The sequence below is a fragment of the Papilio polytes genome, unplaced genomic scaffold (genome assembly GCF_000836215.1).
Source record: "Papilio polytes unplaced genomic scaffold, Ppol_1.0 DF821733.1, whole genome shotgun sequence".
Taxonomy (NCBI): domain Eukaryota; kingdom Metazoa; phylum Arthropoda; class Insecta; order Lepidoptera; family Papilionidae; genus Papilio; species Papilio polytes.
The window spans coordinates 776,777-794,906 of record NW_013527471.1 but is presented as its reverse complement, the minus strand read 5'-3'; the positions used below and the strand labels follow the sequence as shown (position 1 = coordinate 794,906).

The window sequence follows — 18,130 nt, the reverse complement described above, 5'->3', positions numbered from 1 at the left end:
GATACAATTCAATTATTTACAGATTTAAAAGTTAAAAATTGCTTAAAAAATAACCCTTCAATGTCATTGACATCACAAGGAACCCGTCCTAGCGATAGATGGCGTTGTTTTTTATTTTATTTGCTGTATTTGTAATAAGGTTTTATGAAGTGCATTTCTAATGATTACATATCTTATGCAAATAAATACAGTCTGCTAAATTAAAAATGCTGCACACGAACGAATGACTTTGTTATGTCTGCTATAACTGTATAGGAATTGTACAGAGTAATTATTAACAGAGATTACAGTGACATCTTAATTGTTTTGCAGCGTAATCAAAACTGTTCAATCTCTATTGCTTTTTGTTTTAATGTTGATTACTCTATTAGCTAGTATATTTTAAAGCATTTTGCATCATCCAATATTATTTATATTAGCACTACGTTTAATCGTCGCTCATTATTCAGTCACTTTATTACATTTCTCTATCGCAAATTTATATACGGAATAAACTAGTCAGTGTAGATGTTACGTAAGTTGCATTTATTCTACTATTAAAAAAAAGGATTATGACAGATAAAAAGGCCAAAGAAAACAAAATAAAAAACCGCTTTATCGCTAGTTAATGTATGGAACACTTACATTTCCCTGGGGATCGATGAGCTGCGCGTACTTGGGTGCCTTGGCTTTGCTCCCGTCGGCAAAGACACCCGCCAGGCGCAACGGCGTGCCAGGACGCGCCGCTGCCCGCTCGTATTGGGCGCCAACCCGTCCATTCTCTGGAAAATGTTGATAATTTTTTTGAAACTCTTCCACAATACTCTATCGTGATATTACTGTTTGTAAGCTGTATAATTGCATTCTATGTTAATACTGAACATATTTTTATATCTACTTAATTAAAAAAAAAATTCAACGCAGACACCCATCATAGTATATAGTAGCTATACAACAAGCGGACAGAATATAAAACAATTAATTGAATACGATCTCTCTGTAACATCATTACTCTATGCCTCATATCCTGTAATAGGCGATGCGTTCATTACGCGGCATTCTCGCGACCTCATATAGAAATGGTCAGCGACAGTTAAAGGTATAATAATTTCGTATTTCCCAAGAGTCTTCTAATATAGTTATTAATTATTCATAAACAGAGAACATTTTAATTTGAGTTAATTATCACAATGGAGAGCCATTTTTTTTTGGATATCTGAAGCAAGAATTACTAAAATCAATCAATTTGAACGTTCCCCTATATACGTTATATTTGTTATACCTGAGCTAGGCCTCGCTCTATACGCAGAGATGGCACGCGGGGATACGAGGGCGAAGGCCTGCGAGCGCAGCAGGGCCGCCACGGAGCCCCGTGCCGTCGCTAGTGCCCCGCCGCGGCAGCCGCACGCCGAGAACCAACCTGGAACAATAAATGATTACATAAAACAGAACTAACGATACGAAAGTAAATATATCAGACTTCAAGAATATTTACGGACGATTAACAGTAAATATTAAAAGATTTTTTTATTATAACAATACTTTGGTTTCAAGTATTTTGCTACTCAACGACAGATGGCGTAATTTAATTGATAAAAATCAAATGTTTAAAATTATCTACACTTAACATAATTTACATAAAATTACTCTATATCTCGAGAAACAAGAATTTATAAACACTACAAACTCCAGTATTGCCAGTTGGCAATATCGCATGTCCTCAACACGTAACATTCGTTACGTCGCGAATCCTGCGCCAAATGGCAACACTCGCCCCTCCTGACGCAAGAGGTCATTGTGTTAACCCCTCGCGTGTTTTTGTTGCATTCTTTCGTTAGAATCGTTTTCCTGTTTAACGAGTAGAACACGGTCAGGACCGGGTTAAGGCGTGCATTTAGGTAGATCTAAGATAGGTTATGTAACAATGTGCTTAATTAAATTACGCTTTTACATTTATTTTACAACATATTTAGAATACTATATGTTATTATTGCAATAGCCGGTAATCTAATCTGAAGATTAGATACATGTGCTAGAAGAATCATTTCATACAAACCGGTTATAACGAGTTCAATAAATATTTTTATTATAAGCTGTATTAAAGGGTATTGGTGACGGTGAAAATAGTTCAATTAGTTTAATTGCATCCACCAACAGATGGCACTGTTTTAAATAGCATTCCGTACGCCACAGACGTAGTAAAATGGTCGTTGTAAAAAGTCTGTCGGGCACATAACGCGGTTGTTAGCCCGCGCTCCGCCACTCTCACTGACACAGACTACCTACTACAGACAGTACTCAAAAAAAAGATATTAAACAAGAATGTTTCCGCAAAAACAAACTTTGAATCGTCATTCAAAACTAAACATCTTTTAAAATAAGTCATTTCAAATTGACATAATGTTTTAAATATATAACGGAGATAAATATAACAGTGCTTTTTAATTTTACCTTCAATTCTCGATCCTATAAAAAGGAAGTAATTTATAAAAACGCGTATTCCAGTATTTAGACTGAATATTTTTAGTTAAGATGGTCAGTATTCATTTAAATTCACATTTATGTTTACTCCAATCCAGTTTCCGATATTTTTTCCGTTCAACGCATTAAAAACGATTGTTGAATATTTATTGTCGTCAAGTAGCATTGTATGGAAAGTTGCGGTGCGAATGTTGCCGCCGGACGAGACGGCTGCGGCGTGTGATTGGCATTGAATGAAGACACCGGTTTATATTTACTGGTATTTTACTGAATTTGGAAAACTTGTACATTGTTTATATTAACTCTTAAAGAATACAGTGAATACGGAACAACATTTCAAGAGATATGTTAACGAAAACATCGAAAATAAACTTGGGACAAAAAGACTGAGTTTGAGAAGATATTTATCCAAAGTTATAGGCTTACTACCTTCATGTACTTTGAACCTTTTGGTATCGAGAGGCAAACTTCATAGTTACCATGCTTTTTGGAGAGATATGCTTATGAGAGATTTGAGTCACTAAAACCATATCGGTGGCCATTCTCGAATCCGAATTAAGAAAATACCGCGGTCTCTAGAGAAACGCACTCAAAAATTACTGGACTGATTAAAAAAATACCATTAATAGCTACGTTATTACTGAGTAACTTAGGCTATTTTCATTTTTTTTTCAATTTACGCGGACGCAGTCGCAAGCTGTTAGTTCTTTATACATTCTAAGCTCTGTATATTACGATTGATTATAAATTCTAAATGCGTTTTTTACGTACTGTTTGCGGATACAAGACAACGACAAATCAAAGTCGTTTGAGGAAAACCCTTGGTCATATTGCGTAAGGTTTTAGAAAAGTGAGTAATGCAGAATTACAAGTGTCTAACTTTTTCTTATTCTTGCAATACTAATGTGTAACATTTTAAAATATAAAAAAAATATGCAAATGCAAAAATGTTATTTTTCTGAATGCTCTTTGTATAGCTACACTGTGCAATAGGATTGTTCGCTTTGCGGGCGATTTTTATGAGTAGAAAAAGTCCAGGAACGTCCGACCTTCTTCCAAGGACGCCCGCTCTCCCCTCACCCCACCCCGGGACGTCTCCCCGCCCCGAGGAATATGAGATACTTTTTATATCGTATTGACCGGGCAACAACCGTCTTAGATGGAGTTTGTAAAAGGTATAACGTATTCAAATACGTATATTTTAACGTTTGAATTAGTTTTTGTTTATTGCGTGTGCGCAAGTGATTAATAGAAAAATAGATAATGCGAAAATAATAATTACATCACTTTTTAACACTAGATGGCGTTGCATTAAAATATCAAAAGGATTAAAATTATAACGACTAGCTGTTGCTCGCGACTTCGCCCGCGTCAAATAAAAAAATAGAACCTATGTTACAGACAAATTACTTTTCTAATGGTAGAAGATTTTTTAAAATTGGCCCAGTAGTTTTTGAGTTATTTCAATACATACAAAATTTATTAAGTATTAGCTGTGGCTCGCGACTTCGCCCACGTGAAATTAAAAAATAGTTAAAAACCACAGCTTATGTTACTCACAGATAAATTACCTTTGTAATGGTGAAAGAATTTTTGAAGTCGGCGCAGTAGTTTTTACATGAATCGAATACATACAAAAATTCAAAAATACAAATCTTTCCTCTTTATATTATTAGTATAGATAGATATACTGGTTTCTCAGTATTAGACGCACAATTAACGTAAAATTTCACAGCAGTTTAGTATAAAATATAATGTCATCTCTTTCGTTTTCATTGAAATAAAAGAGATAAGAATATGTATTACAGACGTTAACACTCATAGTTACGCTGTAACGAGCTAATGGTGTGTTTTTATTGCTCTTTCTACATAATACAGAGGTTCCAAATCTTTGGATCATTTTGAAAACAGTCAGTTCTGTTGCGATGTTTAAAGAAAAAAAAAAAAAATAAAAAAAAATAAAAAAAAAAAAATAGTGATGGTTAAAGAAAATATTTTAAATGAAACAGAATAGATGTGTTTAAGCTTGGACTCACTGCTACTTTGAAAGACGAAAGCAAATTGTCGATGATTGAATTTTAAAAGCCTTTTTATGGTATTTTTGTATTGTTTTTATATAATTATTTTTGATAAATATAAACTACTAATTTCTACCGAGGTACATGTAAAAACAGTTGGTAGTTTTTAAGTCAAAAAAATAAAGTGAAATTTGAGGGTGGTCGGCATATAACTTGTAAGTCGACCAGCGAACAAACTGTGCGCACCCGTTGTTTGTGAAACTTGTGTTTTATTTCGTCTCCTCATCTCCGCATACCTGCATTTAACTGCGAATCGAACTATACAATGTCCAAATACGCTTACATAAATAAAGGGTATAGTATTGGTTTAGAATTAATTTTAAATTTTCTTTCGACCACGAGTTGTTCACCCCTGACGGACTGCGTATCGCGGTCGGTCAGCGTTTGCGTAATTAAAGTAAAGGTTACGATTAACATAATAATAAAGCTTATAATACGTTTGTTATTAATATAATTAAAACAAAAATAAGTAGCATATGTGTTCTACCAGATTATGCTCTAAATATATGCCAAATTTTATCGAGATCCGTTCAGCAGTTTAGGCTACAAACTCTAACAAACATCCATCTAAACTTTCGCATTTATAATATTAGTAACAATGTTTTTAATTTTAATTGTCTTGTATTTGTATCTCTTTGATCCTTTTATTAAAAGATATTTCGCTTTTACTACAAATATATATACTCGAATTACTATTTCATTATTTTCAAATGATACTGTACGCAAGTTTAAAGTCTAGGTCTAGGTTTTATCAGCAAAACCTTATGTAGGCTATACTGGAGTGGAGTTCCCTAAGATCTGATACACAATTTTACAGTTAGCGCCTGCGGAGTTTGTATTGAAATTAGATTTATTATTGTTTTACTTTCTAAATGCTTTGATTACTTGTGTCTAATTATTAAACAGAGCCAAGTTCACTAAAGACTCTTAGTGTAGATTTAGTAAGAGAGGTATACAATAGCAAAAAAATCTTGGATGAAGTATAAATCAAAAAGGTGATCGCGTAATGAATGTAATTTAAAATACTTACCAATAGATGGCGTTAGAGTCGAATTAAAACATGCTATTACTTCTTGTGAATTACTATAAAGTGCAAGTAACTTAGTTTTATGATTAATTATAACTCGTAAAGAACAGGAAGTGACGTAGTAAGGCTGAGATCACACAGATCTAGGCGTAGTTCCGGCGCGACATTCACGGTTTGTTGCACTGTGTGTATTGTCCAATAACAAATTGATTACACTGCATTTCCTTTTATATTCTTAATATCTCTAAGTCCTTGATAGGAAAATTGTAGTTATTTAAGAGGCGGTTTAAAAAATAAATACCAAGTATAATTGTTTGTATGCAGTCTTAACTATCTACATTTTCTTTATCATAGGACTTATTACGAAAATTCGTGAGAACTGTTTCGTCATCGACAAAAATTTTATTTGTGCAGCGTCTATTCCGGTAAAGTACACCAACAAATCATACACAAGGTCTTTAAAATTCACTTTCGTAATAGTCACGTTCGTGAATGACTCTTAGTCTATACTAATATTATGAAGAGAAAAGATTTGTATTTTTGTAAAATTCATATACCATTAAAAAGCTACATTATCAGGGAGTAACATAGGCTATATCTATTATTTTTTTAATTTCACGCAAGCTTGTACGTAAGACATTAGATAGTAGAGTAGTCCATGTCAATCAGTTTGACGCGATGTCAACTGTCAGTTTTACCATACAATGACCGGTTTACTACAAACATGGTTAAGTCGGATTTAATGAGGCGTTCAATGGACACTGCGCTTATCAATTTGACGATAAATCTTACACTCTTGGCACGTGGTTTAAAACTTGAAGGTAGTTTTACATTAGGTTAGGGATTAGTATATTATCGTGCCAGGTACAATCGAGGAAATCCGCGGTGGTCGACTTTTAAAAAAAAAATCTTGCAACGAGACAAACTCCGCCTCTTGCAGACCACTAATTAGTGCAATGAATGCAAACGAAAGGATAATAGAAAGAAACTATTCGTGTATAACTAACAGATTTTTTTCATACAGGAACATTTATAAACTCTATTGTATTGGTTTTTATTCCGCATCTCGTTTTTAATTTAGAGTGGTATGGGCATATGATAAGGGATGAATGGCATGTGACAAGACGGACGTTAGTTATGAATGTGGAAGTACACCGGTAGAGGTAGACTTATAAAGAAATGGATTGCGAAAGGTGACATGATCAGGAAGGGAATGATGACTGAGATGACATATGATAGAGTTGCGTGGAGGACGAAAACCCGGTGCGCCGACCCTATGGGAGTAGGAAGACGTAGGGTAGATGATGATGATGTTTTAATTCAAACGATTGTCGCTTTAGGAACACCGACAGTTTCCCCGAGTATACCTGCATGCCAGTTAGAGTTTACACATGCTTGTAGCTGGCACATATCATTTGTGTTAACTATTGCTTTATGCGTTCACCTATTTAGAGGTTATGTTCCTTCTCGAACATTAACTTCCTAGTCCAGTATTATCTAATAATGTATTCTGCAGGAATTGACACCACACCATGATGTAGACGTGGGTGTGGTGACCGCAGGGTCGCAGTCTGTCACTTATTCGCACAACCTTATGCTTTCACACGTAGACAGTTCACTGCATTGTTTGCACACCCTTGAGTAAACAACTGTTTAGTCTCGCTTTGATTCCTATGAGCTAATACGGAGGTACTATTCGATTTTTAGTTGTGCAACTAAGAGAATTGGCTGCAAAACAATCGACAATCGCACAACAGTTGTGTTGTTTAGTAAATGTCCGCTTTTATTGAAAATATGGCAATTTTCTTTTGTTTCTAGTGTGAAGATACCATTAATACAAGCTCCTACGTCTATTTAATAATATTATGGTTGATAAAGACAGCTAATTTTGTTCATAATAATAGAGTAAGTTGAATAATATGTTGTTATACGATTAACGACAATACTTTTATATCTATTGATATGAGAAGTATTGTTTTATTTAAAACGGGTTTCCCAACTACATTTAACCATTCGATAGTGTGTTTAGTTCGTTACTTCAGGTACGTTTCCGAACGTATCTTGACTTTAAAACTTAGTTCAACCTAACATTATTGAATTATTAGTAAAATAAATGGATCAGCAACCCAGCATTATAGCAAATACATAATGTAATAAGAATGGTTAGAACAGTAAAAGTTATTTTGAATTGAGAATAGCGCCATCTATGATCGAAATTTAAGAAAAAGATTGCCAGAATAGAGTCGTTTTATAACTTTAGCAAAACAAATGCAAAGCACATAAAGTAATGAGTTTATTATTCACGTAATGTACTGTCATAAGCTTTAAGAAGCAATGTAAATGTTAGCTATAGAATAGTCATTTTTTGTTATCCATACGTAATCCAGATACAATATCCTTTCAATACTGCAAGTTTAATAAATAAAGATTATACAAGGGACAACGCCCACAACTCGGGTCACATTAATAATTTGCATGAATACGTATCTGGAAGCAGACTTATCAATGCCGCTGCCAGCCATCAGTTGCTTTCTCTACATTACATCAAAACAATCAATAATCAACTTTAATCTCCTAACAATAGAACACATAACTCTTAACACCTGGACCTTCCTTATTATTCTATTTCAAACACCAAAGAGGTTCTATTTCCAAAGCACTGGCCATTTAATATCGAACTTTAGAAAGATAATGCAAAGTTCGAATTTCGAATATTGTTGTGAACTAACGGTCGCGCGGAGCAAAGATGGCCGCTGTTATCTGTCATGATAAGTATCTTTTCCGTGCATTTTAACATTATTTATTCAGTTAGCATTTGTTGTACACGGAGAATTATTTGTAGCTTCAAGATTAGTTTGGTTAAACTGTGAATTAAGTATTAATTTATTAGTTTTGTACCAAGATATGGCTTAGTGGTTTGAGCACTTACTTGTACAGGTCTTGGGCTCGAATCCATACCAATATGATTTTCAAATTTTCATATGTACATAATTTACCCGACGTTCTTACGTTGAAGGAAAACATCGTGATGCCTGCACATATCGGCGAAGAAATTCAAAGATATGTGTGAAGTCAACCAACCCGCATTTGGCCAGCGTGGTTGACTATGGCCTAGTCACTTTAACTTAGTGTAGCCTCTGAGAACCTTAGTGGGGACGTATGATGACGATGATGATGATGTACTCAAGATATACTACGATTTAATAATATAAAGAATCAATCAGAGAATATCTTTGTTTTTTCAAAACTATAGTGGAAATACGCCGTTACATACCAGGATAACATACTTTAGGTAGAGTAATGGAATCGTTTTGCAATAATTAACAAATTACGTAAGTGCATTTACTCTTCCACAACGCCCGACCGCGTCGCGCCACTCGCGCGCGTAATTCTGACAGATCGGCCATATTTGTTTTGAACGAATGAGTTTCTATTACGTAAATATAGCCGTACATGTAATCAATCATTGAATGAGATAGATATTAATTTCTTTGAAATCTGTGATGACCTTTTTGTTGTAAACATTAAAAGACATTATTAAAATATATTTTCTCTAGTTCTTTTAAACACAGCTTTTTCTGAAGTGTCAATTTTTTCTATATTTTGCATAGTTATATACTATTACAGCTAGTATGTTTTTGTCATAAGCCAACCTCCTTATAAATTCACAACACTTTTGTTAAATAGTTAATACTAGCTTTCGCCCGCGAATCTGTCCGCGTAGAATTAAAAAAAATCAGCCTATGTGTTCTTCCAGACTATCCTCTACATCTATGTCAAATTTCATCGAGATCTGTGCAGTTTAGACTACAAACTAACAAATATCCATCTAAACTTTCGTATTTATAATATTAGTAAGATAAGATATATCAAGACAATAGCATCTAAATACTCATACCAAGGGTATGCAATTGCAAGACTATGCCACGCTCGTAATCATAATAAAATACGTTTGAAAATCTCGGTTCCATCTCACTTAATATTTTGTAGATTTTTTTTAACGTCTATTCAAATACCTCTAGCTGTTCCTGTGCCGCCTCATCCGCAAGAAATTATGAAAATTTCATTTTATTGTTTACATTTGTCAAATTATTAATAGCAAATGTCAAACTGACATGACAAACCTTAGCAATCTGTCTTGATGTTGGCAGCAACTTATGGTCTCTTTCCCACATTAGGGTTTTTATCCAAAATTTTTACCTCTAAGTTTAACGGCGCGAAAATATATAGCCTAAAGTGTGACGTAAGGGCTTTTTATTAAAAAAAGAACTATTCAAAAATATGTTGTAAATGAAGACATCTTAGGCAACAAAAGTATGTGTTTACGCTTTATTATATTAGTGTAGATTATTGTTCCAACAGTATAACTCTGTCGTTGTATTTAATTCATTACAATGCAGTTGTAACACATACGTTAACCATAGGTGTGTTGGAACATGTAAGACAATTTTACAAGCACGACCCGCACTGTTATTATACCCTGGTACAATCGGTACAATCGACACGGCTTTATCTACCATCTACATGTTTGTCCTAAGCTAGGGACACTTAATTATGGTGAAAGTCCTTGTAAGCAAACTTGAACATAAACCAGATTAATATGAACTTTAACTCGACTTGATTAAATTTGGATTATTTTATTAAATGTTGCTGTGTACCCAAACTTATTGAAGAACTAGCTGTTCCCATGCGGATGAAGCCACATGGGAACAGCTAGTTTTTCAAATTATAAAAACTTTATTTTATCGTTTACGTTTGTCAAATTATCAATTGCAAATGTCAAAATGACATGATTACAATCCATAGCGATCTTGTTTCCTTGATGTTGGCAGCAACTTATGGTCTCTTTCCCACATTAGTATTTTTATCCAATTTATTTACCCACTAAGTTTAATAGTGTGAAAATATATAGCTTAAAGCGTGACATAGGTGTAGGGCTTTTTATTAAAAAGCGTTATTTGAAAATATACTGTGATTGCTGACATCTTAGGTAACAAAGAAGTGTGTGTTTACGCTTTATTATAATAGTATAGATTAGGGCCTGTCCCACTGGCTGAATAGGCTCAGATAGCTTAAAGACGTCACTGTCAGATAAGGTAACAAAATCCGATATATTCATCACATATTTTACACGTTGGATTGTTTCGACAAATTACAATTTGGTGGGACAGGCCCTTAGCGTCCTTTAACAGATGACTGGGAGATCTGCTTCTCGATGAAATCCTTGCACCAACCGTACGTTGTACGAGATTGTGGAACATACTGTCATCTCACTGTTCCTCAAGAAGACTGAAAGAGATGACAATGTTTTTGTACGTTCAATTATGAGAAATCATGGAACAATTTAATTGGCATTTTTTGACTGTTAAATAACTACAGTTAAGAAAGAACTGAATTTTTAATCTGATTAAACAAAACAAATGAAGTCTGCATGTGTAGGAACAATGAAAGAATTATTGCGTAAGGAATCGTCCCAAATCAAGATGGCAGAAGCTAAAATAATAAGTTTGCTGTCAACAAAACTGGTGTTAAATGCCACTGGGACAGTAGCACCGGCTTACGTAGATTATAAATAGATTACTTGTCATTCTGGCATTATGAAGTCAGCTGTCAAATGACAAATGTCAAGTTTTGGCGCGCATTTAGCTGTCATAGACAGACGGAAAACATTTTGATATGACAAATATTTTACAATACTGATAATTGCTTGAAATGTATTACTATTAAACGGATATTTTAATTTCAAATACGAGATTTTGAGACAGGCTTAAAATAACGCTGTACGTGACAAATTTAAGAATAGGCAACGGTTAATTTAAATTTTTCGTCAGTTTACAGTGAAAGGAATACTTTTATCAATAAGTCTTAGTAGAAAACGTGTTTTTACATCGTTAGGAAAACTATGCGGCCACCTGAATTCGCTGAAATAGCGACGCGACCGCTGCCCATAGACATCCGCCAATGCAAATTTGTCCAAGAGGACGTATAAAAAATGGATATTATCCTTTCCTATGAGTCTTTCCCCTCTGTCAATTCTTGCCCTTCCCACACCTTAAAATTTCAGAAAAAATATATATTAAAGCAGTATTCGTACATCTACGTACAGCATTATACAACACTAGTTGTTGCTCGTGATTTCGTCCGCGTGAAATATAAAAAATATAGGCTATGTTACTCACAGATAAATTATCTTTCTAAAGGTGAAAGAATTTTTAAAATCGGCCCAGTAGTTTTTGTGTTATTTCAATACATATAAAAATCTAAAATATACAAAAATACAAATCTTTTCTCTATAATATTGTATAGATATAGATTTAAGTGGCATCTTTTTTCAAGTATATCTAAGCTTTATTTCGTATTGTCTTCACTTCGGTGTGTGTACCGCTTTATAATCTAAGTTAATATGCAAGTTACATAACCGCTGTCGCAAAGTCGCCCACTCGTCAGATGATTGCGGTATTGTCTTGCTTGTGAAAGATGTGGATTCAAGTTTGAGATACACTTAGGTTACATTGTTTTAGAGTGTATTTGTTAAAAGCAATTGTAAAAATAAGAAGCTATTAGCTAATGATTTCGGTACAAATAGATTTATTGATTTCGTTTGAAGTTATTGAAGAACTTAGTTGTTGCTTGTGACTTCGTGCGCATGGAGGTTAAAAATATAGCCTATGTTACTCAGTAATAATATAGCTCTTTAATGGTGAAAGAATTGTTGAAATCGGCCTAGTAGTTTTTGAGTTATTTCAATACGTAAAAAACTAAGTATATAAATCTTTCCTCTTCATAATATTAGTATACACTAGCTTTCGCTCGCGACTGTCCGCATGGAATTAAAAAAAAAAAACAAAACTAAGTAGCCTATATGTTCTTCCAGACTATCCTCTACATCTATACCAAATTTCATCGAAATCCGTTCAGCAGTTTAGGCTACAAACTCTAACAAACATCCATCCATATAAAACTTTCACATTTATAACATTAGTATGAAGTATAATTTATTCTACTGGAATTATACATTTTCGAGATAAATATAGCCTATGTTTTTCAAGATTACATTTTATTTCTGTATCTAATTTCATCTTAATCCTTTTATCCGTTTTAGAGATACATTGTCAAATATCTATCTAACTATTAGCAAATAAGTAAAAGAATCATTGTGTAAAAATGCGGAAACTAGTGTCTAATAAAATCTAAACAATTCAAGTTGTACCGGTGACCGTACTGACCTGCAACCATTACTGGTTCCTTACTTAGTCTGTGGTTAATTGCCGAATGGTGTAAAGTAAAATTATCTCTCTGATATGCCAACGAGAAGATACCAGACTTCACGCCTAACTTTATGTCCTAACAGAGATTCTCAAACGAGCCTTTGACTAATCGCACAACTTTTGTGCGATTGTCCATTGTTTTGCAGTCAACTGTTTAGTGGCACAACTAATAGTGTACATCTATATAAGCTTATAGGAATCAAAGCGTGACTAAACAGTTGTTCGATAGTTTAGTTTGAACACGTTTTACCTTTTTCCATGAGCTTGTGATAATTTTTTAAAAGATTATTTTATTGTGTTCCGTAGGAATTTCAATACTTAGGGGTCACTCTTTATGGCCACTTAATGTCTCTGAGTGCGACTGTAACCTTCATCTACATGAAGGTAAATAAATAAGATATCAATTAACTTCTTCTTTCGAAATATTTTATTAAAAGTTCAAATGCAGTTATCAGCATTTATTTTATTACCTTACGAGCTGTTGCCTGCGACTTCGTCCGCGTGGTATTAGAAAACATACGAACTATATAAATTAGAAAAAGCTACGTATCCCTCGGGAACCGGACATTTCTCGGGGATGAACCTTATCCCATGTGTACTCCAGACTTTGTTTTATATCTGTGCCAAATTTCAATAACATATATTGAACCGTTGCAGAATGATCGAGTAAACATTAAAAAACTAAACCAATAAATCCCACGGGAACCGTAACTATTCCCGGGATAAAAAGTAACCTATGTGTTCTTCCAGACTACGCTCTAAACCTGTGTCAAATTTCATGGAGATCCATTCAGCCGTTTAGGCTACAAACGCTAACAAACATCCATCCATCTAAACTTTCGCTATAATATTAGTAAGATTTAAGAGAATTTAGAAAGAAAAGACGAGCATAATATCAAATTTATAAACGACCTCGCGTCATTGAAGTAATACTCAGGTTAGTTTAATTGGTTCATTGTCGTACTTTAAAACTAACCTTAAAAGGTATAAAGGATGACCGTTACTACACATATAGACATTGAGGTTAGGTTTAACTGGGACCTTTGATATACTAGTTAATGTTATAATGAAGTAATAAATTACACTAAACAATAGTTACGTAAACTAGTTTTAACGATGGAATCCAATAATTTGGATGTTTTTTTTTTATTATCTGAAAACTAATCGATCTGAGTATCATTTAATATAATTGTTAAGGAAGTGTTGACGTAAAAATAAATTATTTTGATCAATATTAATAAATAAATCCTTTATTATTTGACTTTAAAAATGTAACACATTTCATGAGGGCCTTGGCTCCTGCACTAGGTTACCCTGTGCTGCAGGAGTCAATCCCTTTCCCCATTTGTGAAGAGCAATACATATTTACAAGTGTCTAAACATCAAATACAAAGAAAAACAATAAACATTAAATTTACTTATTATAAAAATGACAAATAAAAAACAAAGGAAAAACAAAATTACATACTTTTTTTGCGATATCGTTTTTGAATGTAATGTGTGTGTGGGTATGTGTTTATATTACTCTTTGATCGTTATAAGGTTTTCATAGTCTCTATAGTCTAAATTGTCTAGCCAATTTTTGGCAATTTGTTTCATTCTGAAGTAGTTTAGTTTATTTATTTTGTTTTTTTATTTAGTAAGTTGTATAATAAATGCTATTTTGCTTTATCGTATATGGAAGGTAAGCGGTGCCGTTTTTGGAAGGATGTTGGACGGCGAGGGTATGTCCTATCAGGCATTTCCTGTTTTCTATATATAACGATTAGACAATTTTCTGTAAAGTAACTTTCCTTTTGAAGTACTTTGGGAAACCGAACGAGATTCTAAGAGCCTGTCCCACCAAATTGTAAATTGTCTGATCCAACGTGTAAATATGATGGAAATATCGGATTTTATTACCTTATCTTATAGTGACTTTTTAAGCTATCTGAGCCTCTATCAGCCAGTGGTGGGACAGGCATTTTTTTTAAATGATTTCAATTACTTTGATATAGAAATGTGCCTATCTTCTACTTAGATATATCAGCAGATTTTTTGAACATTCTATTTTTTCATTTTTAAAAGACAGAGAAAGTAAGTCATGCTATCTCTGTCTTTTATAAGTGAATACAAGAGATGGCCATATGATTGCAAGTTGTGTTTAAAATCTATTTAGTTACTAATGTTAAAGTTATGTAAGGTTAAGTTTCAAGTTGCGATTATCCTGGGCATTGTAGAAAGCGTCTACTAGGAAAGCATAGGAGTGGTTCACACGTTATAATTGTTGCGTCGCTCGCGGTGAAAACGCCCGGATGTCGCTGATAGCTTATCTACAGTTTATGCTCGCCTGGTACTTTTGAACTATTTTACTCGTAAGGTTACTTCTAAACTTTCTCCTAGAAGTTTGCTACAAATTCATACCATTTTATACATCTCACTAATAATAAATGCGAAAGTTTAGATGGATGCATGGATGGATGGATGTTATATATTATAATTACAAAATCTATATCTATACATATAATAAAATCGGTGTGTCTGTTTGTAATATCAAAAAAAAGATTCCAGATTTCGGGAAGATGATGTTTTTGCGTTACTGATAACGAAAATCGCATTTAAAATATTTTTGTCTGTCTGTCTGCAAGACGCGTTTGTTCCGGGTAATCTCCGAAACGGCTGGCCCGATTTCGACGGGACTTTCACTGAAGGGTAGCTGACATAGAGGGCATATACGTGGACTAAGTCGCGGGCAACAGCTAGTTATAGATAGCATCTTTTGTTTGAAACAAATTAAACAGTGTCACAAAATAAAATGAAAACATTTTACAATTAATTATATTGACATGTGGTTTCGAGGCTGTCAATAGATGGCGTTAGTTATGTCAATTTCTCAAGTGAAGTGTCGACTATGCTTCCTCTATATATTCCCTAAATGTTTATTCATGCCTTATCCAGTCTTATAACATCTTTGTACCACTTGATTCAATTGTTATCGCGATGTATGTTGCGGTCGTGGGTTCGACGCCCGCGGCAATCGCCGGCCATCGGGCGATCTGCATCGGACGGTTACCTTTTTTATAAATGTAGACGGAATAAGCGAACTAAAAGATAGTTTTTATAGTAACTGATATCCTCCAGATAAAGCTGAAGGACTTTAAAAAGAGTTTTATTGCGATTGTAAACTATATGATGTCTTTAACAGAATTCGTCATATTTCAATAAAATCTGATAGAGTAAATAGCTATATAATAATCAAATATTACATACTAGCTGTTGCTCGCGACTTCGTTCACGTTAAATTTAAAAATATAGCCCATGTTACTCAGATAACGTAGCTAATGGTAAATAAATTTGGAAATCGTCCTGGTAGTTTTTGAGCTATTTCAGTACATACAAAAATACACATTTTTCCTCATTACAATATTAACATTGACTAGCTGTTGCCAGCTACTTCGTCCACATATTAAGATAAATCCTATAATATGCCCGTCTATGTCAGCTACCCTTCAGTGAAAGTCCGGTCGAATCGGCTCAGCCGTTTCGGAGATTACCCGGAATAAACGCGGCTTGCGGACAGACAAAAAAAAATCGTTATCAGCAACATCTTCTCGAAATCTTAAATTTTTCTTGTGGTATTACAAACAGACACTAGAATTTTATTATATGTAGATATAGATTTAAATAGGTTATTCTATAAATTATCTGTACAGCTTACAACACAAAATAATAATCAACGTTTGAATAATTTGAAGAATTATTCAAATTAGATGGTGTTCATAGATGTTACTATCAGTAATCTACTATAAACTATGTTAAGGTTAAAAAGGTACTTTGTTTTTTTATCCATTGCGTAAAATTTGTATTTCTTTCTTTGAATGAAATTTTAGTTGCCAAAATTTAGTTGGCCTCCAAGAAGCTTCGTGTGCTCGGGAGACCGAAGCAGTATTTCACGCCAGCCCATCGTCTGCAGTTATACAAAGCACAGGTTCGGCCACATATGGAATACTGCTCGCATCTCTGGGCCGGAGCCCCTAAATACCAGCTTCTTCCTTTTGACCGCGTGCAGCGACGTGCCACTCGAATCGTCAACGACCGGGGTCTCACCGATCGGCTCGACTCATTGGCTCTGTGAAGGGACGTTAGTTCCCTTTGCATTTTCTATCGCCTCTACCACGGGGAGTGTTCCGAAGAATTGTTTGGAACTATACCTGCCGCTGAGTTCCGTCATCGCACGAGTCGACAGAGTGCCAAATATCATCGATACCACCTCGATGGTTGGCATTCCACAACGACGAGGTTTTCACGTACATTCTTACCTCGTACAGTCGCGTTTTGGAACACTCTGTCTTCAGCGGTATTTCTAAACAGTTACGACTTAGGGGCCTTCAAGAAAAGAGCTTACTCCTCCCTTAAAGGCCGGCAGCGCATCTGCAGTACCCTTGGCATTGCGAAAGTTCATGGGCGTCGGATAACTTAATATCAAGCGATCCGTTGCTCGTTTGCCCGCTTTTCTTATAAAAAAAAAAATTACATAATCATAATGGGGTACACCGGTAGAGGTATGATGGTGATGATGATGAAAATATATTTGACTAAGCTATCATAACTGTTTAGTCTCGCTTTGATTCTTAGCTTATATGGAGGTGCCACTTGATTTTTAGTTGTGCAACTAAACAGTTGAAGGCTGCGAAACAATCGACAATCCTATAACGTTCTGCGATTGTTCAGTCAAAAGTGTGCGCCCGCTCTTAGCTGTTTACAATCTTACTAATCTTACTAATATTATAGCGAAAGTTTAGATGGATGGATGTTTGTTAGCGTTTGTAGCCTAAACGGCTGAACGGATCTCCATGAAATTTGACACAGGTTTAGAGCATAGTCTGGAAGAACACATAGGCTACTTTTTATCCCGGGATAAGTTACGGTTCCCGTGGGATTCATTAATTAAGTTTTTTAATGTTTACTCGATCATTCTGCAACGGTTCAACATATCTTATTGAAATTTGGCACAGATGTAAAACAAAGTCTGGAGTACACATGGGATAAGCTTCATCCCCGAGGTGTCCGGTTCCCGAGGGATACGTAGCTTTTTGTTATTTATATAGTTCGTATGTTTTCTAATACCACGCGGACGAAGTCGCGGGCAACAGCTCGTACAAAATACCCTATTTAAATTAAGTTATTATTAATTGTCTAATTTTAGTCCCTTTCCCTTTCCACCCTTTTCTTAAGAGGAAAAGGATTTGACGGCGGAGGAGACGCATAGAAAGGGAAAATGTACTCTTTATGTGTGTCTCCTCCTCCGTCAATTAAGG

General features: G+C 34.6%; 1 protein-coding gene across 1 annotated transcript in view; it reads right to left on the bottom strand.

Annotated features, from left to right (window-relative positions):
* Nucleotides 1-566: 566 nt before the first annotated feature.
* LOC106108277 overlaps nucleotides 567-18,130 on the bottom strand; it is a 67,729-nt gene continuing 50,165 nt past the window's right edge. Inside the window, exons 3-4 of the mRNA XM_013289391.1 lie at nucleotides 1,262-1,399; nucleotides 567-761 (exon numbers count right to left, since the gene is read on the bottom strand). Coding sequence (XP_013144845.1) covers nucleotides 601-761; nucleotides 1,262-1,399 — 299 coding nt within the window. The 3' untranslated portion in view covers nucleotides 567-600. The remainder of the gene's footprint in view (nucleotides 762-1,261; nucleotides 1,400-18,130) is intronic.